This window comes from Anomaloglossus baeobatrachus, chromosome 5, assembly GCF_048569485.1.
Source record: "Anomaloglossus baeobatrachus isolate aAnoBae1 chromosome 5, aAnoBae1.hap1, whole genome shotgun sequence".
NCBI classification, from domain to species: Eukaryota; Metazoa; Chordata; class Amphibia; order Anura; family Aromobatidae; genus Anomaloglossus; species Anomaloglossus baeobatrachus.
In genome coordinates this window covers 102,027,846-102,043,777 of record NC_134357.1, presented here as the reverse complement: position 1 = coordinate 102,043,777, position 15,932 = coordinate 102,027,846, and the positions used below count along the sequence as shown (strand labels likewise).

General features: G+C 42.6%; 1 protein-coding gene across 1 annotated transcript in view; it reads left to right on the top strand.

Moving 5' to 3' along the window:
* Positions 1–15,932, top strand: part of LOC142310902 (putative neutral ceramidase C) — a 149,623-nt gene that overhangs the window by 11,939 nt on the left and 121,752 nt on the right. Inside the window, exons 2-3 of the mRNA XM_075348725.1 lie at positions 9,913–10,074; positions 15,304–15,494. Of these exons, the coding sequence (XP_075204840.1) occupies positions 9,948–10,074; positions 15,304–15,494 (318 nt within the window). The 5' untranslated portion in view covers positions 9,913–9,947. The remainder of the gene's footprint in view (positions 1–9,912; positions 10,075–15,303; positions 15,495–15,932) is intronic.

Sequence of the window (15,932 nt, the reverse complement as noted above, 5' to 3'; positions counted from 1 at the left end):
ACTGCCGAACTTTTAGCAAAAAGCTCGAGTTCGTCGAATGTCTCGAACACCCCCCAAAATCACTCGAACATGAAATTGGCGAACCTCGAACATCGCTCATCTCTAGCCAGGAAGTCCAAATACAAACAAGGGAGGATGACGAACAGGTCGGTTCCAGGATAAGAGAGACAGGGAAGGGTACACAGTAGACAGGAGTGGGTAGTCAGGGAACTGGACAGAAGGACAAACAGAGGAGAGTACGGGTCAGCACAAGGCAGCTGGGATGCAGGACAGATCAGGTAGCTCACCAGAGCCAGTAACACACGTTGCAGAGCATAAACTATCACTGGCATTGAACTGAAGATGCAGCACCAGGATATAGTGTCCAGAAATCAGAGTGAGGCAGGGATGAGTTAACCCCTGACATGACCAGGCTGGAGCTGGGTGAAATAATCAAACCACAGCAGCTGATACAGACCTGGATTAAGACATGGTGCTTGTATGCTATAGGTCATCAGATGCTTAAATTGTTAGTTCATCTAACCACCGTAGCTACCTGAGAAATATCACACATAACATGGAAAGTTAAGCAAGTGTCTAAACAGTCTTCAGTAAACTGTTTCTCTCTCTCCTCCTTTTCTCTTCTATTAATGTTATAAGTAGCAGGAAGATGAAGGAGTTGCACTCAGATATACAGTCGAGAAAGTATAAAAAATCTCAGAGGGCACAGAACATAGGCTACAAAAAAGGAGTAAGAAAAGGACATAGATACAGGATTAGAGCTATGTTTATATATAAAAATACGTTGTCATAAGCTCTCGCATCAGAAGCTATGCGCAAGTGGAACCAAGGCCTTTCACTTACATCGGTGTAGGTGTGAATGTATACGTGAATGTATTGGTGGCCTGGCTGCAAAGTTCAGTTCTATAAATGAAAAAAAAAAATAAAAATAAATAAATCCGGCCTCTCCACCCCTTAATAGCTGGCCATCTCTTACCTCTTCCCCAGTTCCATGACAGCACTGTCATAAGTCTGAGGAAATCCAACTGCCGGTAATGGTAAATGTATCATAGGCATGTGCTAGATATTATTTAAAAAAAAAAATAAAAAATCCGGCCTCCTCCACCCCTTAATAGCAGACCATCTTGTGCCTTGTTATTTCTTCTTTGCCCAAGACAGCACCAAAAGCTAAAGCTGTAGTGAGCATGAGGAAATCCTATTACCGGTAAGTGTAAAATGTTTCGCACATACCTATGATTATAGTTAAGTGTAAATATTATGGTGCTGATACCTACCTCCAGCTCGAGGGTGGATCTATTGGCTCTGCCATCTTCAGAGTCCTCCTGGTTAACTATGTCTGTTCAGAAAAACTGATGCTCTTAATCTTTCACTTACCTTTGGTGGATGTGAAGGTTCACTAGATACAGAGTCACGTTGTGTCAGAGGACAAAACTATGTCTAAGATATAATAATATAATAATAATAAAAAAAAAACAAAACAAAACAAAAACCGGCCTCCTCCACCCCTTAATAGCCAGCCATCTCTCACCTATTCCCCAGTCCCATGACAGCACTGTCATAAGTCTGGGGAAAGCCAACTACCGGTAATAGTAAATTTATCGTAGGCATGTGCTAGATGTTATTAAAATAAAAAAAATGGCCTCCTCCACCCCTTCATAGCCGGCAATCACACCATGTTATTTCTTCCATGCCCAAGACAGCACCAAGAACTGGAGCTGTAGTGAGCATGAAGAAATCCTATTACTGGTAAGTATAAAAAGTTTGGCACATGCCTATGGTTGTAGTTGAGCGCAGATACTATGGCACCTACACCTACCACCAGCTCGAGAGTGGATCTTCAGGGTCTTCCACCAGATTCCGGCGTCTTCTCGATGGTCACATCAATTTCTGCAGTGTTTCCTGAAGCGTTGTCCAGTCTTCTGCTCTTCGTCTTCTGTAGGCTCCGGAGGACAGCTCGCTCTGATGACTATGGAGCTGGTGTCTCATTGAGCATTTCCAAGTTGACAAATGAAAATCCCTTAAACAAGGCCTCGTCCTTTGCTGATATCGGTGTTGTGTACTTTGCTGCTACCCCTGCTTCTATGTCATCCAGAAGGAATGGTGTAGGACAACGGTGAGGCCCAGATGGCTAAAATAGGAAAAAAAAATATATAATATGAGGATGATGACTTTTATTTCAATCCTCATTAATAACTCATTCTGCTGAGTAAAAACGTCTAACACTAGTTCACAATAGTAGCAATTACTAAAATAATGTTTTCCTCTAAGAAGAAGATGGTTGGTTATAGAGTCCAAATATCTGAACCAACAGACTTGGACATTATCTATGGATCAGCAGCTCTGCATGGTGGTGTCTTCCCAGTGATAGTGTAAGGCTAGGGACACAAGGGCTTTATTGTGAGTCAATCGCATAACACTCGATTCCTGCTATGCTGGAGTGTAAGCCGAGTATTATGCGAGTGTCATGCCACTGTGCTGCGATCCTGCGATCACAACACAGCCGCGGAGGGGAGGGCCAGTGCTGCGGTGGAGAAGGGAGGGATTAATCTCTCCATCTCCTCCACTGTCAGCTGATGCGATTCTCTCACTGCACTCGAATTACACTAGTGTAATGCAAGTGCAGTGCAATGTTTATCTCGCACCCATAGACTTGTATGGGTGAAAGTAAAAGTTAATCGGATTCCACCCGCAGCATGCTGCAATTGTTTTCTCGGTCCGATTAGGGCTAAGAAAAAAAATCGCTCATGGGAGTGGTCCCATAGAGTAAAATTGATCCGAGTGGAATGTGATTTTTTTTCCGCATTCCACTTGCTCCGTTTTACTCGCCGTGTGTGTTTACCCTAATACTCTGGCTCAAACACCTTCAGGATAAGAGTAAATGTTCTATCCTGTTGTTCTCTCCTGTAAAAAATAATGTAAGCGGCTCAGGAACAATATCCAGTGAGATACTTTCTACAGGGATGTAAGGTGGAGGCATTTTCAGGGCTTCCACTGAGACCCAGTTGATACACTGAAAGAACCTGTGCTTTCTGATGTTACCATTAACTCCTAATCGGCGGGCAGGATCTTCCTGGAGGACCTAAAAATAATAAAGAAAAACCCATAAATGAGAGAAGTAGAGACAATAATGATGACTTTACCATTGTATAAACTATAGCAATAATAACAACCTGTAATACTAGTGACCTGTTTCAAGATGTCACCGATGCCGGAGGATTTAGAAGTGAGTATCTGATGGTCATCACACTCACCCATAACCATTTTTTTTCCAAGATGACACCGAAAGCGTACCAATCTGCTCCGGCATTATACTTATCCCCCGCCATCATCTACATGATAAAGAAGATGGAAAAATAATTAGTCAAAACTTTCTACAAACTTTATATCACCATGTTCTCACTATGATAAGTGTGTTATTAGGTAATACACTGAGACTGGATTCTAATTGGGGCTTCCAGAATATTACTATTATTATGTTACCCAACCTCGTTGATCAGCCAACCATCTAATATTGAATTTGAACACCTGATCTTTTTGTGCCTGGAAGCGACTTACTACCCTCTCCCCATTAAGAACACATGGATACTCAGCTGAGCATGCATGTAGTACTAGAGACATGGCTATATATAGTGGGGAAAATAAGTATTTGATGCACTGCCAATTTTGCAAGTTTTCCCACCTACAAAGAATGGAGAGATCTGTAATTTTTATTGTAGGTAGATGTGCATTGTATGATTTTTAAAAAAATAATTTGCATATTTATTGCATAGAATAAGTATTTGATCACCTACTAACAAGCAAGAATTCTGGCTCACAGTCTTGTTACTTTTTCTTTAAGAAGCCCTCCTACATCACACTCATTACATATACTAATTGCATCTGTTTGAATTCATTATCTGTATAAAAGACACCTGTCCACAAACTCAATCACACTCCAACCTCTCCACAAAGGCCAAGACCAAAGAGCTGTCTAAGGACACTAGGGACAAAATTGTAGACCTACACAAGGCTGGGATTAGCTACAGGACTATAGGTAAGCAGTTTATTGAAAAGGCAACAACAGTTGGAGCAATGATTAGAAAATGGAAGAAACACAAGATGACTGTCAGTCTTAATCCGTCAAGGGCTCCATGCAATATCTCGCTTCTTGGGATAAGGATGATTCTGAGAGAGGTCAGGAATCAGCCCAGAAATACATAGGATGACCTGGTCAATAACCTGAAGAGAGCTAAGACCACAACCTCAAAGATTACCATAAGTAACCCACTACTCCGTCATGGATTAAAATCCTGCAGGGCACTCAGGGTCCCCCTGCTCATGCCAGCACATGTCCAGACCCATTTGAAGTTCACCAATGACCTTTTGGATGATCAAGAGGAGGCATGGAAGAAGGTCATGTGGTCAGATGAGACCTAAATAGAACTTTTTGGTTTCACCTCCACTCGCCGTGTTTGGAGGAAGAAGAAGGATGAGAACAACCCCAAGAACACCGTCCCAACTGTGAAGCATGAGGGTGGAAACATCATACTTTTGAGGGGACAAGACAAATGCACTGTATTGAAGGGAGGATAGATGGGGTTATGTATCGCAAGATTTTGGCCATTTTGGCTCTGTTAGAGCTTTGAAGATGGGTCGTGGCTGGGTCTTCCAGAATGAAAATGACTCGAAACGCACAGCCAAGGCAACTAAGGAGTAGCTCCGTAAGAAACATGTCAAGGTCCTGGAGTGGCCTAGCCAGTCTCCAGACCTGAACACAATAGAAAATCTTTTTAGGAAGCTGAAACTCAATGTTGACCAGCAATAGTCCCAAAACCTGAAAGATCTGGAGAAGATCTGTATGGAGTAGTGGGCCAAAATCCTGCTGCATTGTGTGCAAACCTTGTCAAGAAGTACAAGAAACGTCTGACCTCTGTGATTGCAAGCTAAGGTTTCTGTACCAAATATTAAGTTCTGTTTTTCTATTGTATCAAATATTTATTTCATGCAATACAATGCAAATTAGTTATTTTTAAATAGTACACTGTGATTTTCTCGATTTTTGCGGGAGAATTCTTTCCGTCACAGTTGAAGTGTACCTATGATAAAAATTACAGACCATACTTGTAGGTGGGAAATCGTGCAAAATTGTTAGTGTATAAAATACTTATTTTCCCCACTGTATTATGTATGGAATATCAGATATGTGAATGTGTCAGGATGTAGCATTTTCTGTAATAGACATAAGTGGAAGTTGGTGTTTGATCCAAGATGACTAATAAAATTACAATGTGGAAATCCAAGAAAACTCAATTTTTCTTACCTCAGGAGCCACATAGCCATAGGTTCCAGCGAATGCAGTGGCTGTCTGGTCTCCATGCATGTTGTCGATTGCAAGACCAAAATCTGTGATTTTAATATGACCCATTTCAGCCACCAAGATGTTCTGGGCTTGAGGTCTCTGTGGATGATGCCCTTGGAGTGGAGATGTTGTATTCCACAGACAAGTTCTGCCGCATAGAATCTGATAAAAATACAAAAAATTTGTATAACAGCCTGAGGATCACACAAGTTGTTTCTTCTAGTTATTAGGTAATGACTAGAGCTGGTCGAACTCGCAAAAAAACGGGACCAGTGGGTCCCTGCTGAATTAAAGAAAACCCCCCAGATCCGCTCCGGAATCCGGTACCCATATAAGTTTATGAGGACCAGAATCCAGAGATTAAAACATTAATGGATAGGTGTACTCACCGAGGCTGTGTCATGGCAGCAAGCTACTTCCGGGTCACGCTTTCCCTTTCAGAGCCAACAAGTAACTCTCATTGAACATTCAACTGCTTTTCCCACCCACCGGTGCGTGTAATTGGTTGCAGATAGATGCACCCCCACCCTGGGTGTCAGCGTGTCAGCTCAATGTTGCAAAATTGTGTGAGGCAGTTGGGGTTTCAAAGTGTTCACAAAACATCTCGATAATCTCATTCAGGAGTCTAGTTTCCAAAATGGGATCACTTGTGGGGGAGCTCCACTATCTAGGCACATCAGGGGCTCTCCAAAACAACATGGCATCTGCTAATGATTCCAGCTAATTTGGCATTCAAGAATTCAAATGGCGCTCTTTCCTATCTGAGCTCTGCCGAGTGCCTAAAAAGTAGATTTCTACCCCATGTGAGGTATCAGCATACTCAGGAGAAATTGCACAATAAATTGTATGGTGCATTTTCTCCTGTCACCCTTGTGAAAAAAGCTATCTGGTTGAGATAACAAGTTTGTGGTAAAAATGTATTTTTTATTTTCACAGCTCAACGTTGCAAAATACTGTGAAGCATCTTGGAGTTCAAGGTGTTCACTAAACATCTAGATTAATTCATTGAGGTGTTTAGTTTCCAAAATGGGGTCACTTCTGGAGGAACTCCACTATTTAGACATATCAGGGGCTCTCCAAACTCGACATGATGTCAGCTAACGATTTGAGCTAATTTTGCATTCAAACAATGAAATGGCACTCCTTCCCTTCCGTGCCCTGCTGTGCTCCCAACCAGTAGATTTCCACCACATGTGGGGTATCGGTTTACTCAGGAGATATTGCACAACAATTTTTATGGTGCATTTTTACTTGTTACCTTTATAAAATTGCAAAAATTTGGGTCTAAAATAACATTTTTGTGGGGAAAAGTAAATTTTTCACGTTTTCCTTCCGCATTGCTTTAGTTCCTGTGAAATACCTAAAGGGTTAATAAGCTTCTTGGATGTGGTTTTGAGTAGTTTGAGGGGTGTGGTTTTCAGAATGGTGACAGTTATGTGTATTTTCTGTCACCTAGGCTTCCCAAAGTCACTTCAAATGTATTGTGGTCCCTAAAAAAATATTTTATAAAGAGTTATAATCTGTCAAAGTGACACTGGTCAGAATTGCAAAGAATGGCCTGATCAGGAAGGTGAAAACCATGCTTAGGGGTAAAGGGGTTAATGTTCATCATGATATGAAAAATTGAAAAAAAAAAAAGATTATCCATGTAAAAAAATGCATTTAACATAAAAACAATTTTAACCATAAGTTATTATCTGTCAACACATTATTTTGATAACTGGATTTTATACTTTGCTCATTTTGTATTTGTGTTTTATTGCATTTTATTTAAAGGGAAGGTATCGTAAAAAAATAAATAATAATAACTGAAAAAATGTAAAGTAATAATGTTTAAATGTTTTGTTTAAATATATATATATTTTTTTTTTTTTAATTGTGCAAAATATAAAAAAAAAAAAATAAAAAGTTTGATATTTTCCACTGTTAGACACTAGGGGGAGAAATTCCACTGTATAAAAAGCTCACATTACAGCCTGCAGTAAAGTGGGCGGAGTCTGCTCTCCTGTGTGTGATGGCCCACCTCCCCCTCCTAATTTGAGTGTTTACAACAGATAACAGAGAATGACATGTAGGGACATAGTGCACAGCCATTTTGTTGGTGACCAGAAATGTCTAAAGTGTCACCAAGGACAGCAGGAGTATCACACAGGATAGGATCAGATACACAGCCGTGCAGACAGTATCACACAGGATAGGATTAGATACACAGCCGTGCAGACAGTATCACAGGATAGGATTAGATACACGGCTCAGCAGACAGTATCACACATGAGAGGATTAGATACACAGCTCAGCAGACAGTATGACACAGGAGAGGATTAGATATACAGCTCAGTAGACCGTATCACACAGGATAGGATTAGATACGCAGCTGTGCAGACAGTATCATAGGATAGGATTAGATACACAGCTGTGCAGACTGTATCATAGGATAGGATTAGATACACAGCTGTGCAGACAGTATCACATAGGAGAGGATTAGATACACAGCTCAGCAGATAGTATCACACAGGATAGGATTAGATACGCAGCTGTGCAGACAGTATCACAGGATAGGATTAGATACACAGCTGTGCAGACTGTATCACAGGATAGTATTAGATACACAGCTGTGCAGACAGTATCACATAGGAGAGGATTAGATACACAGCTCAGCAGATAGTATCACACAGGATAGGATTAGATACGCAGCTGTGCAGACAGTATCACATAGGAGAGGATTAGATACACAGCTCAGCAGATAGTATCACACATGATAGCATTAGATACGCAGCTGTGCAGATAGTATCACAGGATAGGATTAGATACACAGCTGTGCAGACTGTATCACAGGATAGGATTAGATACACAGCTGTGCAGACTGTATCACAGGATAGGATTAGATAAACAGCTGTGCAGACAGTATCACAGGATAGGATTAGATACACAGCTCAGCAGACAGTATCACACAGGAGAGGATTAGATATACAGCTCAGTAGACAGTATCACACAGGATAGGATTAGATACGCAGCTGTGCAGACAGTATCACAGGATAGGATTAGATACACAGCTGTGCAGACTGTATCACAGGATAGGATTAGATACACAGCTGTGCAGACAGTATCACATAGGAGAGGATTAGATACACAGCTCAACAGATAGTATCACACAGGATAGAATTAGATACGCAGCTGTGCAGACAGTATCACAGGATAGGATTAGATACACAGCTGTGCAGACAGTATCACAGGATAGGATTAGATAAACAGCTGTGCAGACAGTATCACAGAATAGGATTAGATACACAGCTCAGCAGACAGTATCACACAGGAGAGGATTAGATACACAGCTCAGCAGACAGTATCACACAGGAGAGGATTAGATACACAGATCAGCAGATAGTATCACACAGGATAGGATTAGATATGCAGCTGTGCAGACAGTATCACAGGATAGGATTAGATATACAGCTGTGCAGACTGTATCACAGGATAGGATTAGATACACAGCTGTGCAGACTGTATCACAGCATAGGATTAGATACACAGCTGTGCAGACAGTATCACAGGATAGGATTAGATACACAGCTGTGCAGACAATATCACAGGATAGGATTAGATACACAGCTCAGTAGACAGTATCACACAGGATAGGATTAGATACGCAGCTGTGCAGACAGTATCACAGGATAGGATTAGATACACAGCTCAGCAGACAGTATCACACAGGATAGGATTAGATACACAGCTCAGTAGACAGTATCACACAGGATAGGTTTAGATACAGCAACTCAGCAGATAGTATCACACAGGATAGGATTAGATACTGTCTGCTGAGTAGACAGTATCACCGGTACACACACAGGCTGACAGGTGACAGACGGAAGGGTGTTTTTGAAGACAGTAGCAGCGCCGAGGCACACAGAGGTAGCAGAGGCGCACACACAGCAGCGGTGGCGGGGGTCAGAGCGGAGGGAGGGGGTGTCATTGCAGACGGTAACGGTGGGGGGGAGGGGCGGCGGTTTCAGCAGTAGCGGTGGCTGGGTAAATCGAAGGGAGGGGGTGTCATTGGAGTTGGTAGTGGCGGTAGCGGAGGCAGAGCGGAGGGAAGGGTAACGCAGGGGGGAGGGTCCATACTCACACATCCCGGCGGTTGACAGGAGTTAAGTGGAGCAAACAGCATACACTGTGAGCTCCACAATGATGGCGCCGATCTCCTCCCTCTGCGATGATCTTGACAGCCCATGGGGCACGTCCAGGTCCCAGCAGACGCCCACTGTAACGTTAGCAAAGGGGTCGGATTCCGACCCCTGTTCTCTATGCACAGGGGCTGCTATAAAGGAATGAGTTACTGTCGTTACACACACAGCAAATCCAGCATGGCAGCCCCCAGTGCCTCCAGTAAAATAAGAATTAAATAAAAACTAAATAAGCTGTGATTTTCATTTTGTATTAGAAATACTTGATTTCATAATCACTATTTTTAATACAAAAATAAAAAAACGCGACACTTTCCCTTTAAAGAATTGCAACTAAACTGCACAATGAGGCCATAACCCGATCATAATGTGAACTTCTCCTTTTCTTTGTAGATTATAAATTGGCTGCACCGTGACATTCCAGAAAAATGGGAAAGCAGAAGACTTTCAGCAACCTGGAAGTGGCCCTTATTGTGCTCACAGTATTACTTTTCTGTATTTCCATAGGTTTTATGACTATGTTATTCATTCTGGAAAATACAATGAAAGATGATAGTAAGTTCAACCATTGTAATACTCCATGCTCTGTTCAGTGTTTGCTGTGCACCATTGATAAAGGTGAGGTAGATTATTTATTGTAATAGAAACTGAACTTCAATGCACTGAATACATAAGGCTAGGTCTCCCTTTTTTCACCTTATGAATACAAATAGGGTAGTAAAAGGGCATCCTTCCTGAAATTAATGCAGGAGGTACATCACATGATGTCATAGCCTCAGTGTACGGATATGTGCACGCAATGTCTTTTTCTGGCAGATTCTGCCTGGAATCCACCTGAAAAAGAGCAGCGAAACCACTGCAACAAATTACCATAACGCATAGGAATATATAAAGGACATTGCTGAGCACATGTTCATTGTTTTGTTACTTCTTTTAACTACTTCAACATTAAAGACCGCTAAAATAAGTAACGCTCATTCTTGGGGTAGCTTACTCTAGGGAGCTGCTCACAATGTATAGTTTGAATAATACAAATAGATGCCAGCAGTCAAGCTACTGAAAAAGCTATGAAAAAAAGATCAGCAAAGCCACTTCAGTTAATAGGAAAACGTCAGTGAGTGCGCCAGCAAGTTAAAGACATGGTGTGCACATGACCTTAGTCATGGATATTGCCAATACAGGCATACAGAGGAATGTGTTTTTTAGTTGCTCCCATTTTAAAAATCTAAATTTCATGTTATATATATTTACAAGAAAGTGTAGTGAATTGCACTTTTCTTTAGAGTAAAAACAAAATATTTCAACCTATATCTGTCACAATGTGACTGTAAGAAAGCAAGGGACAGGGGCTCCTATGCTGTCCATCACGCTAGAGGTCCCTACGTTACTCCTAACCTCAGGATTACCCCTAATGATGATGATGCCGAAGTCACGTGCCTGGCTATGCGCCTGAAAAGAACTAATCTGATTCCCCTTCCTACCAGAGAAGGGAGGGGCATGAGTGAGATGGAAACAGAGATAAAGATAGACAAGGAAAAAACAAAACTCTGACACACTGCAAACACACAGCAAAAAAACAACGAGATACTCAGGAGAAAAGCAAGAGCAAGAAGGTAGCCACAAAAAGAGAACAAGTATTAACTCAATAACTACACACAGCAACAAGTACTACAACCAGTTAGTCTGCCTCACAACATCTCACCAGACCAGCTAAACTATAGCTGGCATAGAAGGAAGGATCAAGACAGCATATATAGGAGGGAAGTAGATGTGATTGGCTCCCCTACAACATGTGATCAAAGGAGAATCACAAGCAGACCAACAGAGATTACCTCTTGCTATCCTGTCTATGAACTACCAGTCTGTTGGTCGACGCCCATGTCAGCCTGCCCTGATTATAGACATCAGAGAACTTAACAGGCGGGGTGTCAGAATAAATGTGCTCTGCTTTTCAAGCAAAGTCTATGGGAATTTGGGTTTCTTGTGCCCACTATGCAGTTCAAACTGCTGCCTTTTTGTGGCAGAACTTTGGACAAAAACTCAGCTTTGCAGTGCAAAACCTAAATGGCAAAAACAATTCACATGTCAATTGTTTTTGCCATTTGCGTTTTGAACTGCAAAGTAGAGTTTTTGTCCAAAGTTCTGCTAGAAAAAGGCTGCAGTTTGAACTGCATAGTGGGCACAAGAAACCCAAATTCCCATAGACTTTGCTTGAAAAGCAGAGCACATCTATTTTGCCATTAAACGCTGCAGTTGAAAAAGCAGCAAAAAAGCAGGTAAAAAGCAGGTAAAAAGCAACGTGGACACATAGCCTGACAGTCGGCAATGTTTGTAAAAATCAGTCCAACTAAGGCCCAAAGGTCTGTGTCGGGTAAATATAGACAAATGAATGCTTTTGACACATATTGGAGACTTCCCATCATAGGGCTTAAATATATATTTTTATTTTTTTGTCATTATCTATAGTAAAAAAAATCCTGACTAGTTGCCATTTTCACTTTTGCCTCTCACAATAGGCTCATGAAGCACAACTTATGATCTAGAGCAGTCATGGCGAACCTTTTACAGGCCGAGTGCCCAAACTGTAGCCCTAAACCCATTTTTTTTTCTGAAGTGCCAACCAATCCTATTATGTAAATAGTTGATTTTAACCTTACTTTTGCCGTTTTCTTTTCTCTTCAGCAGGGGGCATCACGCTCATGCATGCTTACCACACATTGAAGCTGAGCCCCTGCCCTTTCCAGACACAGCAGTTGGATTGATCTTTCTGGAAAAAATTGCAGCATATTAGACAGAGATTTTAGCATGGAGCACAATCAGATTTCACCCTGTAATACACATCTACATTTCAAAGTCTGAATATCTTGAAATCCCATAAAGATGTACGAGTTGCTCACCTCCCCTTTCATTGTGTAGTTCTGTCCCCCTTCCTGGCCACTTCCTGATAAACATGTCCCCCATCCAGATATATATTTCCTACATTCTGGTATATTTGTCCACATCATGGCCCCATCCTGGTAAGTGTACCCCATTCCTGGTAAATGTCCTCCACTCTGGTAAATGTACCCCATACTGGTAAATGTACCCCTTCCTGACATGTTTCCCTTCCTGCTAAATGTACCCCATTCCTGGTAAATGTGCCCCATCCTGGTAAATGTACCCCATCATTGTAAATGTACCCCATCATTGTAAATGTATCCCATCCTGGCATGTTCCCCCATGCTGTTAAATGACCCCATCCTGGTAAATGTACCTCATCCAGGCATGTTCCCTTATCCTGGTAAATGTACCCCATCCTGATAAATGTCACCCTTCCTGCTAAATGTTCCCCATCCTGGCATTTTTCCTCATCCTGGCATGTTCATGTACCCCCATCCTGGCATGTTTCACCCCATCCTTTCATGTTTCCCCCCATTCTGGTAAATGTATCCCCCATACTGGTAAATGTACCCCTTCCTGGTATGTTTCCCTTCCTGCTAAATGTACCCCATCCTGGCATGTTTCCCCCCATCCTGGCATTTTTCCGCATCCTGGCGTGTTTTCCCCCATCCTTGCAGTCATGTTTCCCCATCCTTGCAGCCATGTTTCCCCCATCCTTGCAGCCATGTTTCCCCCATCTTTGTATGTTTCTCTCCCTCTTTGCACGTTTCCTCCAACTTTGCACGTTTCTCTCCATCTTTGCACGTTTCCCCCATCCTTGCAGCCATGTTTGCCCCGTGCTGTCCATGTTTTCCCCATGTTCTGTATGCCCCGTGCTCTTCATGTTTCCCCCGTGCTCTGAATGCCCCGTGCTCTCCATGTTTTCCCCGTGCTCTGTTTGCCCTGTGCTCTGTATGCCTCGTGCTCTGTATGCCCCATGCTCTGTATGCCCCGTGCTCTCCATGTTTTCCCCGTGCTCTGTTTGCCCTGTGCTCTCCATGTTTTCCCCGTGCTCTGTATGCCCCGTGCTCTCCATGATTTCCCCGTGCTTTGTTTTCCCCGTGCTCTGTATGCCCCGTGCTCTATATGCCCCGTGCTCTGTTTGCCCCATGCTCTGTTTGCCCCGTGCTCTGTATGCCCCGTGCTCTGTATGCCCCGTGCTCTCCATGTTTGCCCCGTGCTCTCCATGTTTGCCCTGTGCTCTGTTTGTATATGCCCCGTGCTCTTATGCCCCGTGCTCTTATGCCCCGTGCTCTTATGCCCCGTGCTCTGATGCCCCGTGCTCTGATGCCCCATGTTCTCCATGTTTGCCCCGTGCTCTGTTTGTATATGCCCCGTGCTCCCATGTTTGCCCCGTGCTTTGTTTGCCCCGTGCTCTGTTTGTATATGCCCCGTTCTGCCATGTTTGCCTCGTGCTCTGTATGCCCCGTACTCTGATGCCCCGTGCTCTGTTTGCCCCGTGCTATGTTTGTATATGCCCCGTGCTCCCATGTTTGCCCCGTGCTCTGTTTGTATATGCCCCATGCTCTCCATGTTTGCCCCATGCTCTGTTTGCCCCGTGCTCTGTTTGTATATGCCTCGTGCTCTCCATGTTTGCCCCGTGCTCTGTTTGCCCCGTGCTCTCCATGTTTGCCCCGTGCTCTGTATGCCCCGTGCTCTGTTTGTATATGCCCCGTGCTCCCATGTTTGCCCCGTGCTGGCGCTGTCCCCCCCACACCTTGGCACAGCCGCGCACACAGCTTAAAAATAAAAAAAAACTCACCTTTTAGCCCCCCACTCTTTCACTGCTGCGTCCTCAGTCACTTCAGTTCCCGCACGGCCACAAGACGCCGGCGCCGCCTACTGACGCTCCTCCGTCTCCTAGGCAACAGGCCTGCAGCTCAGAAGAGGAGGCATATCAGAGTGAGGAGAAATGTCTCCTCTGCTAAACACCACTTTGAACTGCTGGCGCGATCACACCGACAGTTCAAAGTGGCTCACTGTGGCGACAGCGCGCGTGCCAGCACAAAGGGCTCCGCGTGCCCAGTCTGGCACGCGTGCCATAGGTTCGCCATCACTGATCTAGAGAAAGGTTATGAAGTGGATACTAATTGCATCATATTAGGGGAGAAGTGCATTCCTAACGCCACATACAGCAATCACAGTAAAATTGTCTAGTCTAATTTTTAAGAATACTTTTTTCCCACAAAAGACATCTAGTCTCCTCTCAATCTTGTTAAGTGAATCACTTTCCTGTACAAAATATAAAAAACCTCGCCTGCTGACTTGCTAATATTATTATAACCTCAAAACATGTTACCTGTACTTAGTCCATCATTTCATCAATGGCAGATTTAAAGGCGATATCCGTGTCCACAGACTGATTGCTCTGTTACATTGAAAAGTCTTAAAGATGTCCTGTCATTTTATGCTATAGCACCGATGCAGACAAATGTGTCTCCATAGTAACAGACTACAAACAAACTCTATGTAGTCTGATTTTGCACTTCTTCCACCTTCGGTGCATACTTCTTGCTCACATTCATTTGGTAGGCTAAAAGAAATAGAGGACAGATGGAAGTAAGTATGATTGTAGAAATAACTTACACATTACCTATTTGTAGCTTGTTACTATAGATTAGGTCTGTATAGGAACTGTACACAAGACAAGGGTTTTTTGTATTCAGAGGGTCTCTTAATAAAAAAACAACACATTTTTTATAAGTATAGCACCTATACAGACCTATAACGGTCTCAGACTATTTGTGAATCTTCTTTTTTTTTTAATTGTGGATGCATTGGAGCTATAAATACAATAGCTATTGCATGTAAAATACTTTTCTGTTACAATATTAGAAATATATTCTTTATAATGTTCTTTCTCAGGTTCAACCACAACAAAATCACCTCCAACAACATCAACAACAACATCAACAACAACATCAAAAGCAACATCAAAAGTAACATCAAAAACAACATCAAAACCTCCTGAGACAACAGAAGATCCTCATCCTCATGCCTATCTCATCGGAGCTGGAAGAGCAGATTGCACTGGCCTCCTCGCAGACGTTCCTTTGGTACATGACGGTTTAATACAATCTGGTTCTGTGCTGATATTTTTCATATAGTAAATGGATCTTGATTAACTATTGCAAATGTGGAAGTATAGTTCAAATTTGGAGAGAAAAGAGTTGAAAGACCGAGCTGCTGTAGAAAAGAGGATCCATGTAGAAGAAATGATATTATTTGTCTACGCGTTTCAAAGCCTTACGGCATCTTCCTCAGGACAAATCATATATGAGTATATGTATATAAGTATATGATCTATCTTGATGAAGAAGCCGTAAAGGCTTAGAAACGCGTAGACAAATAAAATCATTCCTTCTATATGAATCCTCTTTTCTACGATAGCGCGGTCTATTAACCCTTTTCTCTTCAAATTTGAACTGAATCTCCATGGGGCTTCTGCTGCAGCCGTATTTATGCCATTACAGTGGCTGTCACTCTCATAACCA